The sequence below is a fragment of the Numida meleagris genome, chromosome 2, assembly GCF_002078875.1.
Source record: "Numida meleagris isolate 19003 breed g44 Domestic line chromosome 2, NumMel1.0, whole genome shotgun sequence".
Classification (NCBI taxonomy): Eukaryota; Metazoa; Chordata; class Aves; order Galliformes; family Numididae; genus Numida; species Numida meleagris.
Window position 1 is genome coordinate 13368267 of NC_034410.1, and position 16459 is coordinate 13384725.

General features: G+C 39.8%; 1 protein-coding gene across 4 annotated transcripts in view; it reads left to right on the top strand.

Moving 5' to 3' along the window:
- The window catches only part of NRP1 (neuropilin 1), a 108783-nt gene that overhangs the window by 44937 nt on the left and 47387 nt on the right, over positions 1-16459 (top strand). For all 4 annotated transcript variants that reach the window (XM_021386104.1, XM_021386101.1, XM_021386102.1 and 1 more), the window contains exons 4-7: positions 271-452; positions 4581-4808; positions 11908-12063; positions 14290-14456. In XM_021386104.1, the coding sequence (XP_021241779.1) occupies positions 271-452; positions 4581-4808; positions 11908-12063; positions 14290-14456 (733 nt within the window). The remainder of the gene's footprint in view (positions 1-270; positions 453-4580; positions 4809-11907; positions 12064-14289; positions 14457-16459) is intronic.

A 16459-nucleotide genomic window follows, 5' to 3' on the forward strand; every position in this document is an offset into this window, starting at 1 on the left:
TTTTTATGTTAATTGGTTACTTTAGCTGACATTGTCTGCAAGCATAATGGACACCATTCTTCCTAATAGTTCCATGTTGCCAGATGATGTCTACAGACATAATGTAGTCCATTTTAATTATTTCATTTTGCTTACATCTTTCAGCATAATGCATTTTCCAAGCAAGCTAGCATTTTTCTTGATTATCTATGTTGTGTTATGGTTTCTAAATTAATTAGGTCTCCTTCTTTCCTGGAAGTTAAAAGTTTCTTCCTTCCATTTGTCTACCAGGTATGATTATGTTGAAGTGATTGATGGAGATAATGCTGAAGGACGCTTATGGGGAAAGTACTGTGGAAAAATCGCTCCCCCTCCATTAGTGTCTTCGGGACCTTATCTTTTTATTAAATTCGTTTCTGACTATGAAACGCATGGAGCAGGATTTTCTATCCGTTATGAAGTTTTCAAAAGAGGTGAGAAACCGTTCACTGTTATACAGCTCCTAACCTGTAATTTTTACTTTCATCAAAAAGTTCACTATAGTTTTTAGGGGGTGGGGGAAATACAGAAAAATGTTTGAAAGAGAAGATTGTGTTACCCTTGTTGTTACAATGTGGGGCACGTATTCAATGGGTGTAAAGCATTATGGATGCATTGGGTCAGCTGTATGTGGGAACTGTCTTCTTTGGGTGTAATCTGATAGTCTTCATCAGCTGTTTGTTTGGACCTTCTTAAAACCATTAGCTTTCTTCTTTTGTGTGATAATGATTACTTTATGATTTACAGTGTTTCAGCCATAAGAGCACTGTAACCTTCTGAATCCCCGACTTACTCTGGTTAGCACTCACTCTACATTCCCAAGAGACAGCTGTTGGCTCAGAAAGGACACAAGTACACATGGGCAGCAGATGATGTTGCTGTTCCTTTCACAAATCATGTTTGGGAGCTTAAGGAGTGAGGAAGGTCACACAGTTCAGAAACATGTCCTACTGGATGATTGTGCAGGGAGCACTGATAGCTGTACAGGGTGCAAAGAAAGCCCAGAGAAACAGTCTAGGTTAACCAAACCCATAGAGAGTCCCTCTTTGATAACTCTCTGAGCCAGCAGCTAGAAGGACAGTGAGATCATGTTTGGCATACACCTTTCCTGTAGCTGGATGTAGATAAATAATTCATTCACTCCATTCCTGGAAAATACAACTCCAAAACTAGATAGTGTACAAAAAGACAAAAAGCTTAAAGCAAAGTAACAAACAAATACTGACTTCGGTATCAGTGTTAAGAATCATATGTACAAAAGCAGCTCAAAGGTCCAGACTTCCAACCCAGAGCCAGATTTTCAGCTGTGTTCAGCACACACACTTGGTGGCAGCTCTACTGTTAATGAGGAGAATCACAGTTGTGAGGTCTCTGTTGCATGCTAGTGCTGCTCTGCACAGTGCTAATTGGGGCCACAGACCTCTTGGTCACCACCTTCCCTGTCTGTAAGTCCACTCCTGGCTCTCAGAAATTCTTTTGCTGACCTTCAGGGTCAAATTTTTTGAAAGAACTCAGCATCCATGTGACACTAAGCTTCCCTGAAAAAATACCTCTATTTATTCTGGTGTCTTTAGGAAGCTAAACTCTTCAAGTCACGTCCTGAAGTTTCTCAGTGCTTATACATACACTACCATTTTTCATAAAGACCAAGGCTGAAACACAGAGAACAAGTGAGAGAGTAGTCTGTGAAACAATCTATTTTAGCAAGTGGATGTTTTCAAGAAGAAAAGCTTTTATTTATTTTCTAACAGTGAAGTTGTGAGTCAGAACTCTGACAGGAATGTTGTGCTTATTTCACTGTGTGGTCATTTGCATCTCTCAGTGATGCATATTAACCATGTTAAGATGGCATTATGAATGTGATTTTACACACACAGAAGTCAGGAAACTCAAAATTATGGCTCCCAGAGCAACTTTAACTCTAGTTCATTCCACATAAACGGTATATTAAGCCAGCAAAGTTATCACCAGGTACAGCATTAGAAAATGCTGTGTGTACACAAAGGGCACAAGTTATAGTTGCTGTGGGAACGCAGCTCTTCTTAACTTTTGAGTTAATGCACAGATGCTATTCCAAATTTGCATTTTAATTTCTGTACCAAATGAAGCTGACCAGTTTACCCTGTTCTGCAGATGAAGCTCAGATGTGCACATCAGACTACCATGCTCTTCTTTAGCATATTCATAACCTCACTTAACCATTTCCCAGATAGGAGAGGCATTAAAATGATCCCAGTCTCAACATCCTGTGGTGCTGAGCCAAAGGCTGAGCTGTACTCCAGCATTTCTGGATGTGGAAGTACATCTTAGTTATAGAAAAGAAAAGCTTCCTTGCTCTACTGGTGTCCTAAGCTGAATCTTCAGCCTAGCACTCACAGGGCCAGACGCTATGGAAACTGTGAGGACAGTGACTGTGATAAATGCAAAATGGGCTCTGAGAGTAGAATCACACGTAACTATTCTGTTGGGTCTCCACAAGAGCATTTTCTTCCAGCTTCCCACAAAGACCTCTCCATGGAGTTCCTTGTATCCTCAGTGTTGATTTAATTCCTGAAGTTTCTTCACAGTGTCAATAAAGGATCAAAACCTGTGGAGGGCATTTTAGTAAGGCGGCTCTTCTGAAAACAGTTTTTATTTCTTGCACCAGACTGGCTCAAACATGTTTAAAGTAGTGCAAGCTGGTACTGAGATGCCATGTGTGAGCGTAAGGAGCCTGACGATCCTGCACTCAAAGAGCTGGGATTTGGCTGTATTTAATAAAGCAATAATGATCCTGGCTTACATTTTATATTGCATCTTTTATTGGATTCCAAGAAGAGTAAAGAGCACTTTATGCTATGAATGGCATACTCCAAAGCTATTTTATCCTAGAACAGCAGCTACTGGTGGGAGTGAGGAGCAACAACTAGAATATAACCCTCCCATATGTGACGAGAAGACAAGGTAATGACGGGGAGAGGAGAGAAATATCCAGCTAATGTGTATGGCTGTGATTTAATTGTGGGCAAAATGGTATTTCCCAAACTGGAATGGGTCAGGTTAAGTGAGCATTAATTTCTACATCTTCCAAAATACTCCATGAAATGTTCTGAACGCTGATGTGATAGCTCAAGCATTTCCCATCAGTGTCTGCTGAAGGACAAAAATACCTGAACTGATTACATTCATTCAGCCCTCTCTCTTGCTTGCTGAATTTACTTGGGAGGTAGCCAAATCTGTGGGGGGTAATACGTTTGGCACATTCACAAGGAAAACATTTTCTGTGGTGAAATAAGAGTATGCATATATGCAACAAGCCAGACTGTTTTCCCTCAATGATCTGTGTTAAACGTTAGAAATACTCTAAGGCTACTGACTGCGGTCTCTAAGGAAGCTGGGCATCCTCATCCAAACTGAACACTCTCACATGCTCATATAGACCTGTTGCAACTCAACTCTGTTGCCTGAGTCCTTCCTTTACTCCATGTCAGAATAGCTTCATCTGAGCCATCCTCCCCAAACTCCCCAGGTCAGCTGCCACTCACAGATGCCCCAAACCCCATCAATCACTTTCCATTAAACTGGGAGTGTCAAAAGGCAGAGAGAGGGGTACCTGAGTTGACCCTGTGGGAAGATGTGTGGGCAGAGCCTGCGGCTTACCCAGAGCACACCTGCAGGTGTGGGATCCACAGAGAGGATTCTTGAGGGACATAAACAAGGGAGAAACACAATCTGTTGACAAGAGATGGGCTCTGGTTTTAGTCCCTTGTATTCACAAAGGCAAATCCAGGGACCTGGCTTTTCATACCCTTGTTCCTCCATTGCTAGCTGTCTCCTCCACCAAAAGCAGTGTTAGGGACAGCACGCTATGCCGTGCTGGGGACACTGGGGAAAGCCAGCATGTCAACATTGACATTAGGTGACTTCTAGCAACACCGCCTGTAATCACACAGTTTGTCATGCCTGCACTAGCAGCAACATTTTACTGGTGCACCTGTGTCAACACCACTCAGAATGAGTCACTCACCCTTGGTACATGTACGAATTACCTTTCACATTTAGTTTGTCAAGAAGGCATAGGTCACATCTGGCAGAGTTACTGAGTCAGTGCTCCAGGAATCTGAAACCACTACTCCCTCTACTGAATTTACTTACCCTCTTTCGTAAAAAATTCTACTTCACCAATAAAAGCCTGTCAGCCATAAGATTTAAAGATTTGAGCTTGAAGGGGCTATAATTATTTCTCTAGGGCTCTGTCGAGATTTCTGCAGCTTACACTTTCATTGTTCCCACATGACTTTGTATTTGTCATAATTTTTTCTAGAGCTGGTACAAGTTTTCATATTGTTCTATACAAATAGAAAATTGGAGATCAGACAGCGTATGTGAATTGTGCTTTAAAAACGTGACTATCAATAATACGAACAAGCTGCCTGAATGATTAATAAAGCAATTAAAATGAGGTGTTTCACTGAAAAGCCACCTTTGCTGCTGGGGAGACAATGCAACCTAATTTGTTTTCCAGCTAACTGTTTTGTTAGTAACATAGTGTTAACCCAGGTGAATTTTTCTTTCTCTTGCAGGACCTGAATGCTCCAGAAACTTTACTTCATCAAGTGGAATGATAAAGTCCCCTGGATTCCCCGAAAAATATCCCAATAGCCTTGAATGCACTTATATTATCTTTGCACCAAAGATGTCAGAGATTATACTGGAATTTGAAAGCTTTGAACTAGAACCTGATTCAAATCCTCCAGGGGGAGCATTTTGTCGCTATGACCGATTGGAAATCTGGGACGGATTCCCTGACGGTAAGAGAAAAATGGACTGTGATACACATAACCATTACTCCATAGTGGGCCACAGAAGGCACATTCTCATTTTTTTAAATGCCATAGTACAGAGGTCTTTGTTTGATTTATGTGAAATGAGTTAAATTGAAGAGAAATGGGGAAAATGCTCTGTAAATTCATTCAGTAAAGCATATCACAGTGTGAATGATTTTTTTAGTAAATGTGTTTAATTTTGAGCAGTTGGCTTGGGGAAAAACTCTATTTTTGGAGAGAATATGTGATGGACCTTCCACAATAAAATAAATCAAACATGAAACCTTACAATGGATCCCCAGACTTTCACAGATAACACATTAGGATTGTCCAGTAGTTTCCAAAAACTTGTACAAATTGGAGTTCAGGTACTGTCCCTCCAACTGGAGAAGGTACAAGGTTTCAGACCAGCTATCAAAGCATAGAATTTTTTTTGCCAGAGCAAACATAGCATCCATGCAGTCCGAATCACATTCGGTGAACCATTACCCAGGTCAGTGGGCAGTCCCCAGTTAGCCATTCATGTGGCATCAGTGATCAGGCACTGCAGGGTTCCTTGCTGACAGTGCTCTCTTCCAGCAGTACAAACAAATTCAAAGGCTTTCTCTGAATTTGTTAATTTATAATCTCTGATTAGCTGGGCACACTTGCCAGGGTGGGTATGTTGGTGCCCTACTGGAAATAACTTCTCTGCCATCTCAGTAATTTTCCACGTATCTGTTGACCACACTTAACCTTGTGTAAATTGGAGAAGTGCATACCTAGATCTTGGCTGAGGCTGGGGAGCCATTCAGCCCTCATTTCACCCCGTGCCCAATCTTATATCCTTTTTTAACACTGAGATGGCTGAATAAAATAGTGATGTGATTTCTTCATTTTTTCTTTTTCTTTTTTTTTGTTTTTTCCAGTAAAAGGGACTTCTCAAGCTGAGTGCTTAGCCTTTAGGGTGTCCAAACACCCATACAGATTGTGCAAACATCTATGTCAAACTGTTTGTGATGCCTTTTTCACTGCTTCTGTGTACAGTGCAGGCTGATAAAGAGAAGTATCATGTAGCTGTCTTTTTTCTTCTTTCTTTTCTAACTGGTAACAAAATGCATTGACTGAAGATTGATTTTGTTTGTGTTGGGTGCTAATTACAGATATTTCAGTTTTCCACTGGTGTGATAACCCATATTAAATAGATATTTTCTGTCAGTTTCTACAAACTGCTAATGCTGCACTAGTATTTCATTTAAATGAAAACATATAACTTCAGGAACATATTTTAATAACACATTTAAACTTATCTGCTTTCTTAGATAAATCCTCAATATCATTTTAATTAAGGTTTTTATTGATGCTGCAGTAAATAAGTATGTGCTTTTTAACATATATTTGTTCTTCCTGTTTGTTTTATGCCTAACGGGTTTATTGTGGCTCTTTTCAATCCTCTCCAATAAACGGGGATGAAAGAGCTATGACAGTAACTGCAAGTAGTATTTAATGCCTCAGTTAGGAAAACAGTATTGTAGCAATACAATAATGATGTCTGGAACATTTAATAATAGCTTTATTTGTACATAGGCCAGATCCTTTCAAGCTAAATTCCTGTAAAGCTTGGATTTCAACTGATATGTGAAAAGATGATCCAATCAATCAATTTGTGTAATGTAACCAAAAAAAAGGGCATTATTGTTAGCGTCAGAGGGTTTCAAAGCAGTAATTTCCTGGTTCAAGAAAGTGACTGAGCCATACTGAAGAGCAATTAACAACAGGCATTATCTGCCTTCCAACTCCCTCGCAAACTGTCTAACTCCAAACTGCTCCTGACATCCAGTAAGGGTGTTTACATGTTTGTAAATATTGATCTGAATTAGTAGCCTAGAAAGAAACATTTCCTTAGATACCTACTGTTGGAGTTTGTGGCACTGTAAGGAAACATTTGCTAAATCATTGCACTGTAGGATGCTCCTCAGCCAGTGGTCGGGCTCTCTTGTTGAACTTAACAAAGATGGAGAGGATGTGTTTGTACATGTGATACATGCGTCACAGGATGAGTACTTGGGAAGGAAAAGAACTATTTCAGCTCTTTGGCTGAAAACTGACGCAGGAACCTACTGGGATGACCTGGCCATAAACTGAAGATAGAAATTAAAAGTTTTGAGATATCAAAAAGAGAATATCCAGATAATAAGGCAGTCAACACAAATCTAATTTGCATCCACATGGAAATAGTGCAGTTCTGAAGAATGTTAGATAAGACTCCCTTACACAATTTTCACCCACATCAGCCGAGGATTTCCCCCCAGCAGTTCCCAAGCACAGTTTGGAAAGTAGCAAGTCTGGATGGCACGTTGAGCACAGCAATCCTGCTTCAGGCAGAAGAGCCGTCTGGGAGCAAGCTGTGTCACTCTGGTAGTCTGCTCCCTGGAGCAGTCCCTGGCCACTGACCACAGGTCCAGAGGGTGCTCCCTGGCACCTTTACTTCCTGATATGGACACAGCCACACAGAAAAAAGCTCATTTCCTTCTCTGTAACGCGTTACTGCTTGCACTCCCAGTTGTGGTAGAGGTTAAAGCCCTCGTTGCACTACACTTATATAAACAGAGTAGAAGGATGTCTAGCTTTAATAACAGGGCAGACAGCTGGACTTAGAGGAAACAAATGCACAAAAAAAGAAGATTGAATTTCTTTTTTTTTGCTTTTGTTTTACTATAAACTTCCATTCTAAAAACTTTTTTAAAAAAAGTATATCCTTCAGTTCAAGTCCCCAGATCCAAGCGAAACATCTCTGTTTTGCAGAGATGATGATTTTTTTTAATACAACACAAAGAACAATTTGATGGAAATCAGTTATGTCCGTAACCAGGGCAGAATGCGGTGGGTAGCCCCCAAACATGGTGGCGCTCCACTGTAAAAGCAGGTGTTCCCCGGAAAGCAAGCGTCAGTCCATGAGCCAGACACTGCCAGTCCCACTGTTCCAAGCAGAGAACAGAACCCCACTCTGGTCTCAGGCATCCACTGTAGGGTCCAGGTAATGCTATTCTGGAGATGCTTATCTCATTCGCTATTCTGGGAGCTATGAATCACAGAGTCAGTTGTAAGCTTTAGAAACCTAAGTCACAGCAGATAAAAATCACCGTAAGTTGAGTGCTTTCACTCTAGAGTTTGATTGGCTACAAGCACTAGGAATCAGCAGAAGATGAATTTGCTGTTTTCAAGAAATTCCATAATTTCTCTTAACTAAAATTTGTCGAAGTAAATATGCTTTCATGTATGTTTTGCTTCTCCATCATTAACATTTTTCTGATGGAAAACAATTTCCCTTCAGAAAATTTTCCAGCAGCCATAATAATCCTTCACAAAGAAGTTAATTCTGAAATGCTCTGTCATGATCGTGGAGTCCTCAGCCTCCCTGGTTATCCTTCTAGTCGACGGAATCTGTGCTGAGTACCTGCGAGTTGATTCTGTAAAACAAGTGCTTATTTTTGGAGCATGTGAGCAGTTAGATTGACTTCTGAAGGAATTTACTGGGAGCACTTACAGGTCTGAAGTTAGGCACTAGTTTAAGTGTTTTGTTGTTCCAGGAAGGGAATGGTAGGCATTCAGGAATGCCTCGAGCATGGCATTTTTTTCCACATAACTGTATGCCAAGGGCACCCTTTGGTATCTTCGTTAAAAGAGAGGTAGAAGTGAAACAAATTCTGTCAGAGAATATTTGGGAACTACAGGTGCATTTTGGAAATACAGTGCAGAAAAAGAGCTGTGGTTTGAAAACAGAAATGATTAAAGTTGGAGCAGAAGAGTGTAGATGACAGAATAGAAATGTGTGATTTCACACTGATAAACTAGATACCAAAGATGTCTTTGCCCAAGACGCAAATACACCTCAGCCAGCCTTGGCCAAGAACACTCCACTGATGGTTTTTAAGAAAAATAGCCCACTCAAAGTGAGGGCTAGCTCAAGTGATGAATTGCACATATTCATCATGCAGCTCTCTTTGAAGCTCTACAGACTGTCTACTAGGTGCTCAAAAATAATTTAAAGAAGTTTACATATGGTTTGAGAACCACAGGCTAAGTATTGCTGCTTCAGTCAATACCACTGAGTTACAGAGCAAAGCAGAAGGCTTCACTGCAGTTGTTTACATCAGTGCAAATGAAGGTTGCTATTAATCTGTGTTTTTCTGCTCCGCTGTGGTTGCATTCTACATTCTTGTGAGAAGCCATTAGGACATGAGTGTATACAAGCTCAGTATGACTAGAGGACTGTGAGAACAGAACTCATTTTTCCGTTGTTTTCTCTTTAGCATCCTAAATTGTGTGCAAATGTTTGTCAATGACAATCACACTGCTGTGAAAATACTGTTCGCAGCACACCAGCACACTTTTATAGGCAAACTTTAAAATCCAATAAAAACGCTAGTTAATATAACATTTCGTCTAATATTTTAGAAGTTTAATACAGAGTTTTTTTATTTGCCTTTTTTTTTTTTTAATCTAGTCCAAAAGCTTGTGGAACAGCTTTCCTAGTTAGCCCTCCATCTTTTAATCTGGAAGTAACTCAGGTCTCCATTCTGTCATACCATGCCAAGGTCCCAGCAATAGCTAGAGCATGGGCGGACAAGTTGCTGGCTCACAAAAATGCCTCTGTTCTGTAGGTAATGTAGAAGTGACCTTGAGTGAGGACATTTTCAAGTGGCTCACATTTGGAGTAGGCCTTCCTGCGGGATGCCAGCAAAGTCACCTGATTGTCTACAGACAGGGGCTGCAAAGAGCTTTCTGGGCCTAATGATTTTTCAGCTCCTGCTAGCCTGAAATTCCCATCTGGAGCTGTATCTGGTCCATTATGAAAGCCCATCTCAGCTTGTAGAGAAGGATCAGGAAGACAGCACAAAAAACAGTGGCATAGTCTTAAGCAGGCAGCAGTGTCATTCCGTGGATGAGTGCTCAGTGTTCCGCAGACTGCATTTGTTTCAAGTGGTGACACCTGAAACATTTGTTAATTTATTGTCATTCAAAAGTCATCAGGCCTTGAACAGGAGCAAGGAGGATTTTAAGTGCATTAGCTATTTATGTAAGAAGAGTAAGAATCTCTATTTGATCAAATTGTGCTTAGATCAATACCATATTAGCTCCGAACACTAAGGTTTACATGCTGTGCAAAAAATTCAATACCTCTTTGTCATGTTCTGCAAGTTTTCTTGCCTCTTCATCTACACAGCTAGCAAAGGGAATAGCACTGTGATAACAGGGCCAATTTGCAGAAGACTGAAATGCAGAATTATTGAATGTGTCTTAAAAATTATAAACCAGTGAGTCATGGGGACTCTTAAAGCCTGTCTGCTTTAAACAAAGTTCTCTTGTGTTTGTCATTTCAAAGAGGCTTTCCTGCAGGAAGTGGGAGGAGGGAGGCTCAGAGTGCCCTAACATGGTGGCCTTATCCTCCCTATTTTGTTTCAATTCAGTGCAAGATCAGCAGCTGTAATGTCAAAAGGCCATCACAGGAAAGAGCAGTGCCAGAGCCATGTGTACATGCAAAATTTTTAAAAATATATATACCACAGCTGCCACAGTTGGAGCCTGAAGTGGGGTATTATTTTGTCTTTTTTAAAAAGCCAGTAACTGTAACTCCAAAACAACTTCCTCACTCCAAATAATAGAACTGTAAAGCTTTACTGTTTCTAGAATGAGAGGGAATCCAACTCGTGCTGTACAGGGTGTTTGTGTCTATCAGTACCACGATGAACAATGCTGATGAAAAAGGGCTGGACTGGCAGGTACTCAAAATGCCCTGGGATTGCCAAGGCAAGTGAAGACTGTGGCCAGAATATGGATTGAAATATATATGCTGGCACCAAGAGCTATATCATATGAACTCCCTCTTTCTGGCAACTCAAGAGCCTTACAGAAAATGTGTAGCTTACAAAATAAAGTTATTCCAAGCTGGAACTGTTTTACTTGTTGAAAAATGCCAACAAGTGACTACAAAATGATGTTAACTGAGGATTTTCTTTGAACTGTGAATAATTAGGATATATAAACATTTTATAATTTAAACTGAATGTTAAATGGAGTTCCTAAAGAAATGACAAGGTGTTAATTTAAGTCTAGAAAGCCAGTGGTGTAAGCATTAGAATGATTTCTTACGATTATTTTTATTGTTGACTCCATGCATGGGTTTTAGCATTATCAGTTCTTATTATTTGTAGGCAGAGATGTGTCAGTACTCAACAGCCTAGGGACCTTTCTGTAGTGAATGCTTAAGAGTTAGAAGATACCGCATATGCTGGTTGTGATTTGAGCAGCATAATTAAGGGAAAAGATTATCTCCCTGCATAGGAAGGCCAGAAAACATATCAGGAACCAGTTTATAAATTATGAACACTAAAAGAGATCATGCATGTGTACTTGTTCTGTGACATGGAGTCTCGCTTAAGAAATCTTTGCACTATTGAATGGATTAATATTTTCCACCTGAATTCCTCTACAGTATTCTTTAATATTGAGCATATAGGTGAAAGATCCATGAGGATGTGCTGAAGGTCTGAATAGGAAGGGGAAAAGAGAATTTGGTCATTGCCTCAATGTGAGTGCAAAAACGTTTTTCTAAATTTGCTTTAAAATTAACAGATTGCCTGCAGTATTGAGCATAAATCTTGAAAGATGCCGTCTGAACTTTTACCAGAGCTAAGAGCATTCAGCATCTTGTAGGCTGCATGGGCAAATCAGGTCATTCCAATGTCCTTGTCATAAATAGGTGCTTCAATCACACTTTGGAAAGTACTTCTGCTGTTTTGTACATGTAATTTTGTGCGTCATTACCCTCTCTGTACATTTTAAAGGACACATTTTGAAATCCTGATTCTTTATGTTTTCTGAGGTTTTATGGAGTGCTATCTGGAACATTTTAGAAGTAAGACTGCCGGGGCAGGATAAGCAATTTATTGTTCATTTCTAAGTTATTGATGAGGCTGTGATTTTAAACTATTGTGGAGTTTCACTTACTCCTGCTGAGGAAATCTCTTCAGGAGGCTATTGTAGTGTCATCTATTGTTGTAGTAGAAGCGCTCGTTTATGATTGTATTCTGTCTCTTTGCAGTTGGCCCTCACATAGGGCGTTATTGTGGGCAGAACAACCCAGGCCGCGTCCGCTCTTCAACAGGGATTCTTTCAATGGTATTTTACACTGACAGTGCAATAGCAAAAGAGGGATTTTCAGCAAACTACAGTGTGTCACAGAGCAGTGTATCGGAAGGTCAGTATTCATGCATCCTGCAGAGCTTCTTGGAAAATATTCTCTGTTATGTCTTCTTGCACACCAGGTGTTGCATGAAACTTTAAAGAAACCTTAAATAAATAAGATGATGGGGGAGGGTTGGTTCTGTTTTGCTGTTTTGCTTTTTTGCTTTTTCCTTTTTTTTTTTTTTTTAAGAGCAGCTACCATTTGAAAAAATGGGCAAGGAGCAGGATTCTTCTCACAGCTTTATTCCTCAGTATTTCCAGGAAGTTAGAACAATTATGAAAAACTCTGCTGACCAAGGAAACATAGGAATGCAGAGCAATTGAACAGTTGCACTAAAACAATGAAACATGTACAATGAATGCACTATCCAAAGCCTTCTTTTATTACATGGAATAAGCTTTGATGATCAATTTCTTGAATAAAAAGAACCCATTTAATATATGTGCTCTTGTTAAACCATTTCATAAGCTACCTAAGCTTTGTTCTCTGCCTATTATTTTTCTCCCAGTTGCCTCATTTTCATGCTGCTTGGACAGAGAATGAAACCAAGTGAGGGAGATGCAGGAAAATAATGGGCTATGTTATGTTATGTCCTTGCAGATTTCCTTGCTTTGTTAGATGATAAAATACACGCTTTAAATCAAACTCTCTCCTTTCTATGACTGAGTTTTGAGCAGATTCAGAGTTGATGTAGTTGTTTAATCAAAGAAGGAACAAAGGAAAAATCAGTAAACAGAAATTATTCCTGTTTCTCCCCAGCTTTTCTCTGCTTTTTCATCTTCAGTTTCTTCCTTGTACATGCATAGCCAGCAGGAGGTAACTGGACATGCCCAGCTGGCATGGATGGGGAAGCATCCATCAAACTGGACGCCTGCTTTTTAGATATTGTAATATGACTCTGACCTACCATGTTGTGAGTCCTTTGTAGTGGCCTTCTGATTCCAAGCAGAAGGTGATTTACACTAATGTAAGAAGTCTTACCTAAGAAGACTTACCCTAACATACTTCAGTTTCAGTACTTCACCCAGGGTCTCTAATATTCTGAAGCAGAACAGAAAGGGGGACGTGGGTGGTACACCACAGAGAATGTGATTTGGCCAGCAAAGCTGATAATTCAGTTATCCTCCTCTTTAGGTCCAATGCCCAAAAGCAGTGAGCCGTACCTCTCAAAGCTCAAGTTTGCATTTGTTCAACGTATGAGATTAATCAGAAGCAGCAGCAGAGCAGGCTTCCCGTACTGTCATGAAAGTGCTTCTCAGTCCTGAATTCAGTACTGAATCTAGCCAGCAGTCTCTAGTAGTTCTGAAACCTTTGGCTAAGTACCTGCTCGTCTGTTAGAAATACAGCTCCTTTGCTCAGATTCACACGCTGGCCTTTTATCTTAAGCTACCCGTGAAGGAATGAATAATATTAATATATTATTAATTTCCCAAACTGTAATCCAGGCACGTGTTCTTTCCTAGTGCCCTTACAATGAGTATGGTAAACCTCTGACAGAGGTCCGTGTGCAGCTGTGTGTGAGGATCCGTCTAAAGCCACTAGCCTCTGTTGCTTCAACGGTAGTATCTTTCTGAAGGGTGAGCGAGAAATTGAGACTCCATGCACTATCAACCTTTGAACTCTCTATATTGACTAGATTGTCAATTGATTCTGAGTTATCTAGGTAGTTTTTGTGTCAATAGAAGGAGTCTGGATGGAGATGGTCAATTCATTTAAAATACAGCACATTGCAGAAGAGGTGGTAATTCCATTGTGTCAATGCTCTTCTGAACTGGATTCAAGTTCTGTTGGTCTGTTTCCTTCCAGTGTCTGGGATCAAAAGAGAACAGCTGCAATTCTAATAACATTTTAAAACATTTTATACTTCTTGTATTGGAGTAGATATGTAGTTCAAAAATTGAATAATTTTGTACAGTCATCTAGTTTGTCTTTCCTGGCTTTGTGCATAATTATGAGTTGAACACACATTGTTTTATATTATGAATCTACAGAAGTGCCTGTGCTGCCCTAGAAAAGAGAATTCTATTGTCCTATACTGAAGTGACTACAACGCTGGTCTAAAAATATTTGTATAGCATTATTATTGTAGGAATTGCCATGGCAACTTGAATGACAATATTAAGAATGGCACCACAAGTGCCATACTGCTTCACTTAAAGTTGCTAAAGAATTCAAAGTCACATAAAAATAAATTCAAAAACCTGACCATAGTAATGATGGTAATTTATTTTTCTTCAGATTTCCAGTGCATGGAACCACTAGGTATGGAGTCAGGAGAAATTCACTCTGATCAAATCACTGTCTCCTCCCAGTACAGCACTATCTGGTCTTCAGAAAGGTCCCGGCTAAATTATCCTGAAAATGGATGGACCCCAGGGGAAGATTCTACCAAAGAATGGATACAGGTAAAAATATAATGCTTCAAAGATATTATTAATACCCTCTGGAGTTTATTGAATGTGGAGAATGCAAAAGAAAAAGTAAAATAATACAGTAAAGTACTTCTACATAACCTAAGAATCACTGCAAGTGAATAGCTCACATTCCGTATTAAACACAAAAAAAAACCTGACTCCCAAAGGTATGAAAAAAAGAGAAGGTCAGGCAGATTAATTCTTCTGCTTCCCGCGTCTATTGTTTTTCAGTCTTCTGGGCACAAATAGCAGATTTTGGTTTAGTGGAAAAGTCAATATTAGTTTAACATGCACTTAAAGTGGAATGTCCCAGTAAACTGAGCATGTGCTATGTCTCAAGCTGATTATAGTTAAGCATTAATATGGGGTGGTGTTTTCATGCACTCAGATTTCACCTCAGAAGACCTAGGTTCCTTCTAGAATATCTTAAACATAAGGTGAGTTTATTGGTCTCTGTCTAGTAGCAGTTCGTCCACATCCTTAAACATAGCGCTGTTTAGCAAGATTGCCTGCCTTGGCTTTGCTCTGTCAGTACAGGCGTAATAGCAATCCTGCAAACACTTGTCCCCACGAAGAGATTCCTTAAGTTCAGCAGGTCCACTGAAGGTTGTTGCTAATTACTACCAGGTCCTTAGCTTAATGGTGCATGATTCCTGAACAGGTTAAAATTGTTCATATGAGTTACTGTATGCAAATGACAACCTATAGTAACACACTAGTATTTATATCATTATGCGAAGAATACTGATTTATCTTGATTACGTAGGTTGACTTACACTTCTAGGTTATGATCTAGTCTCTGTTTCTTTTGTTAAAAAAAAAAGAGAGATTCATGCATGTTAGATGAATATTGCAAATATTGAAAGTTTGTTCATGCACTTGAAACATTTCTCCTGCTCCTGTTGTTTTCTGTAGGAAACTGCTAACTGACATATAAAAAAGGTCTCATTAGCCATCAATAAGAATGTTCACATCAGTATTTCCTGTGAGGTTTGCTGTCTGGAAGAGAGCTTAAAAACATGTCAAGTAGTAGTTAGTAAAGGAGAGAAAGAAGGGGAAATCTTTCATTTCTGATCCTTGGCACACAATGGGACTCTCAGGTGTCCTGCTAAGGGGCCCCTACACATCCTGAGCTCTTGCTGATGGACCTAATCAGGCTTCAGAGCAGCAAAAAAAAATCTCTTGATCCTGCTTCTTTACTTAGGAATAAATATTAAAATCTCCCCAGTCTTATCTAAGTGCTAGGCTTGTTATTAATCATTGCCACTTGAAATCCATGGAATGCATGTAGAAGAAGGATGGAATTCATCGGACTCAAAGTCTATGTGTTTCATCTGGTCAGAGGGCCACCACTTTTTTTTTTATTTCCTTCTTTTCTGCTGTCATTTACGCATTTATGAGTGGATAATCAAAACAAGAAAGCTTGTCAAATCTCATTCATGTGTTCTATATCTTATTTATTAACTTATGGTGACTACATACATATATATGTATAGCTTAACCCTTTCACTTATAACTAGGTCTTTGTGAGAAAAAATTTCAAAGGACTTTTTTAACTTTTAACTTCTTTAATAACAAATGCGTAACAGAATCCAAGCCAATATGGGATTTGTGCTTAAAACAGTAGAGGGTACCTCAAGCCTCCTAACCAGAAATTTCTCTGCCTCCCTTGTGTTTTGCCATAAACCAGAGTGCTCAGGGGCTGAAACAATCACCAAACAAAATTTTGAGCACCTTTATGCTGCTTTCAGCTTCCCCATCAGTCAAGAAGTTGGTGGTTATTTCTGTGCCACAGTTCCCACCTACTTCACCCAGCCCCTGGTTTGGAAAAGGCAGCATGAACCATTTGCCTGAGTGTTCTAGCCCTAGGACATCTTCTCCAGTACCCAGAAGCCGTAATGAGAGTACAAGCAGCCCTGAGGCAGACTTTGTGCCAGAACTGTAGCAGCTTTCACAGCAGAAATGGGTCTTGTTTGCAGGACCAAGCCTACAGA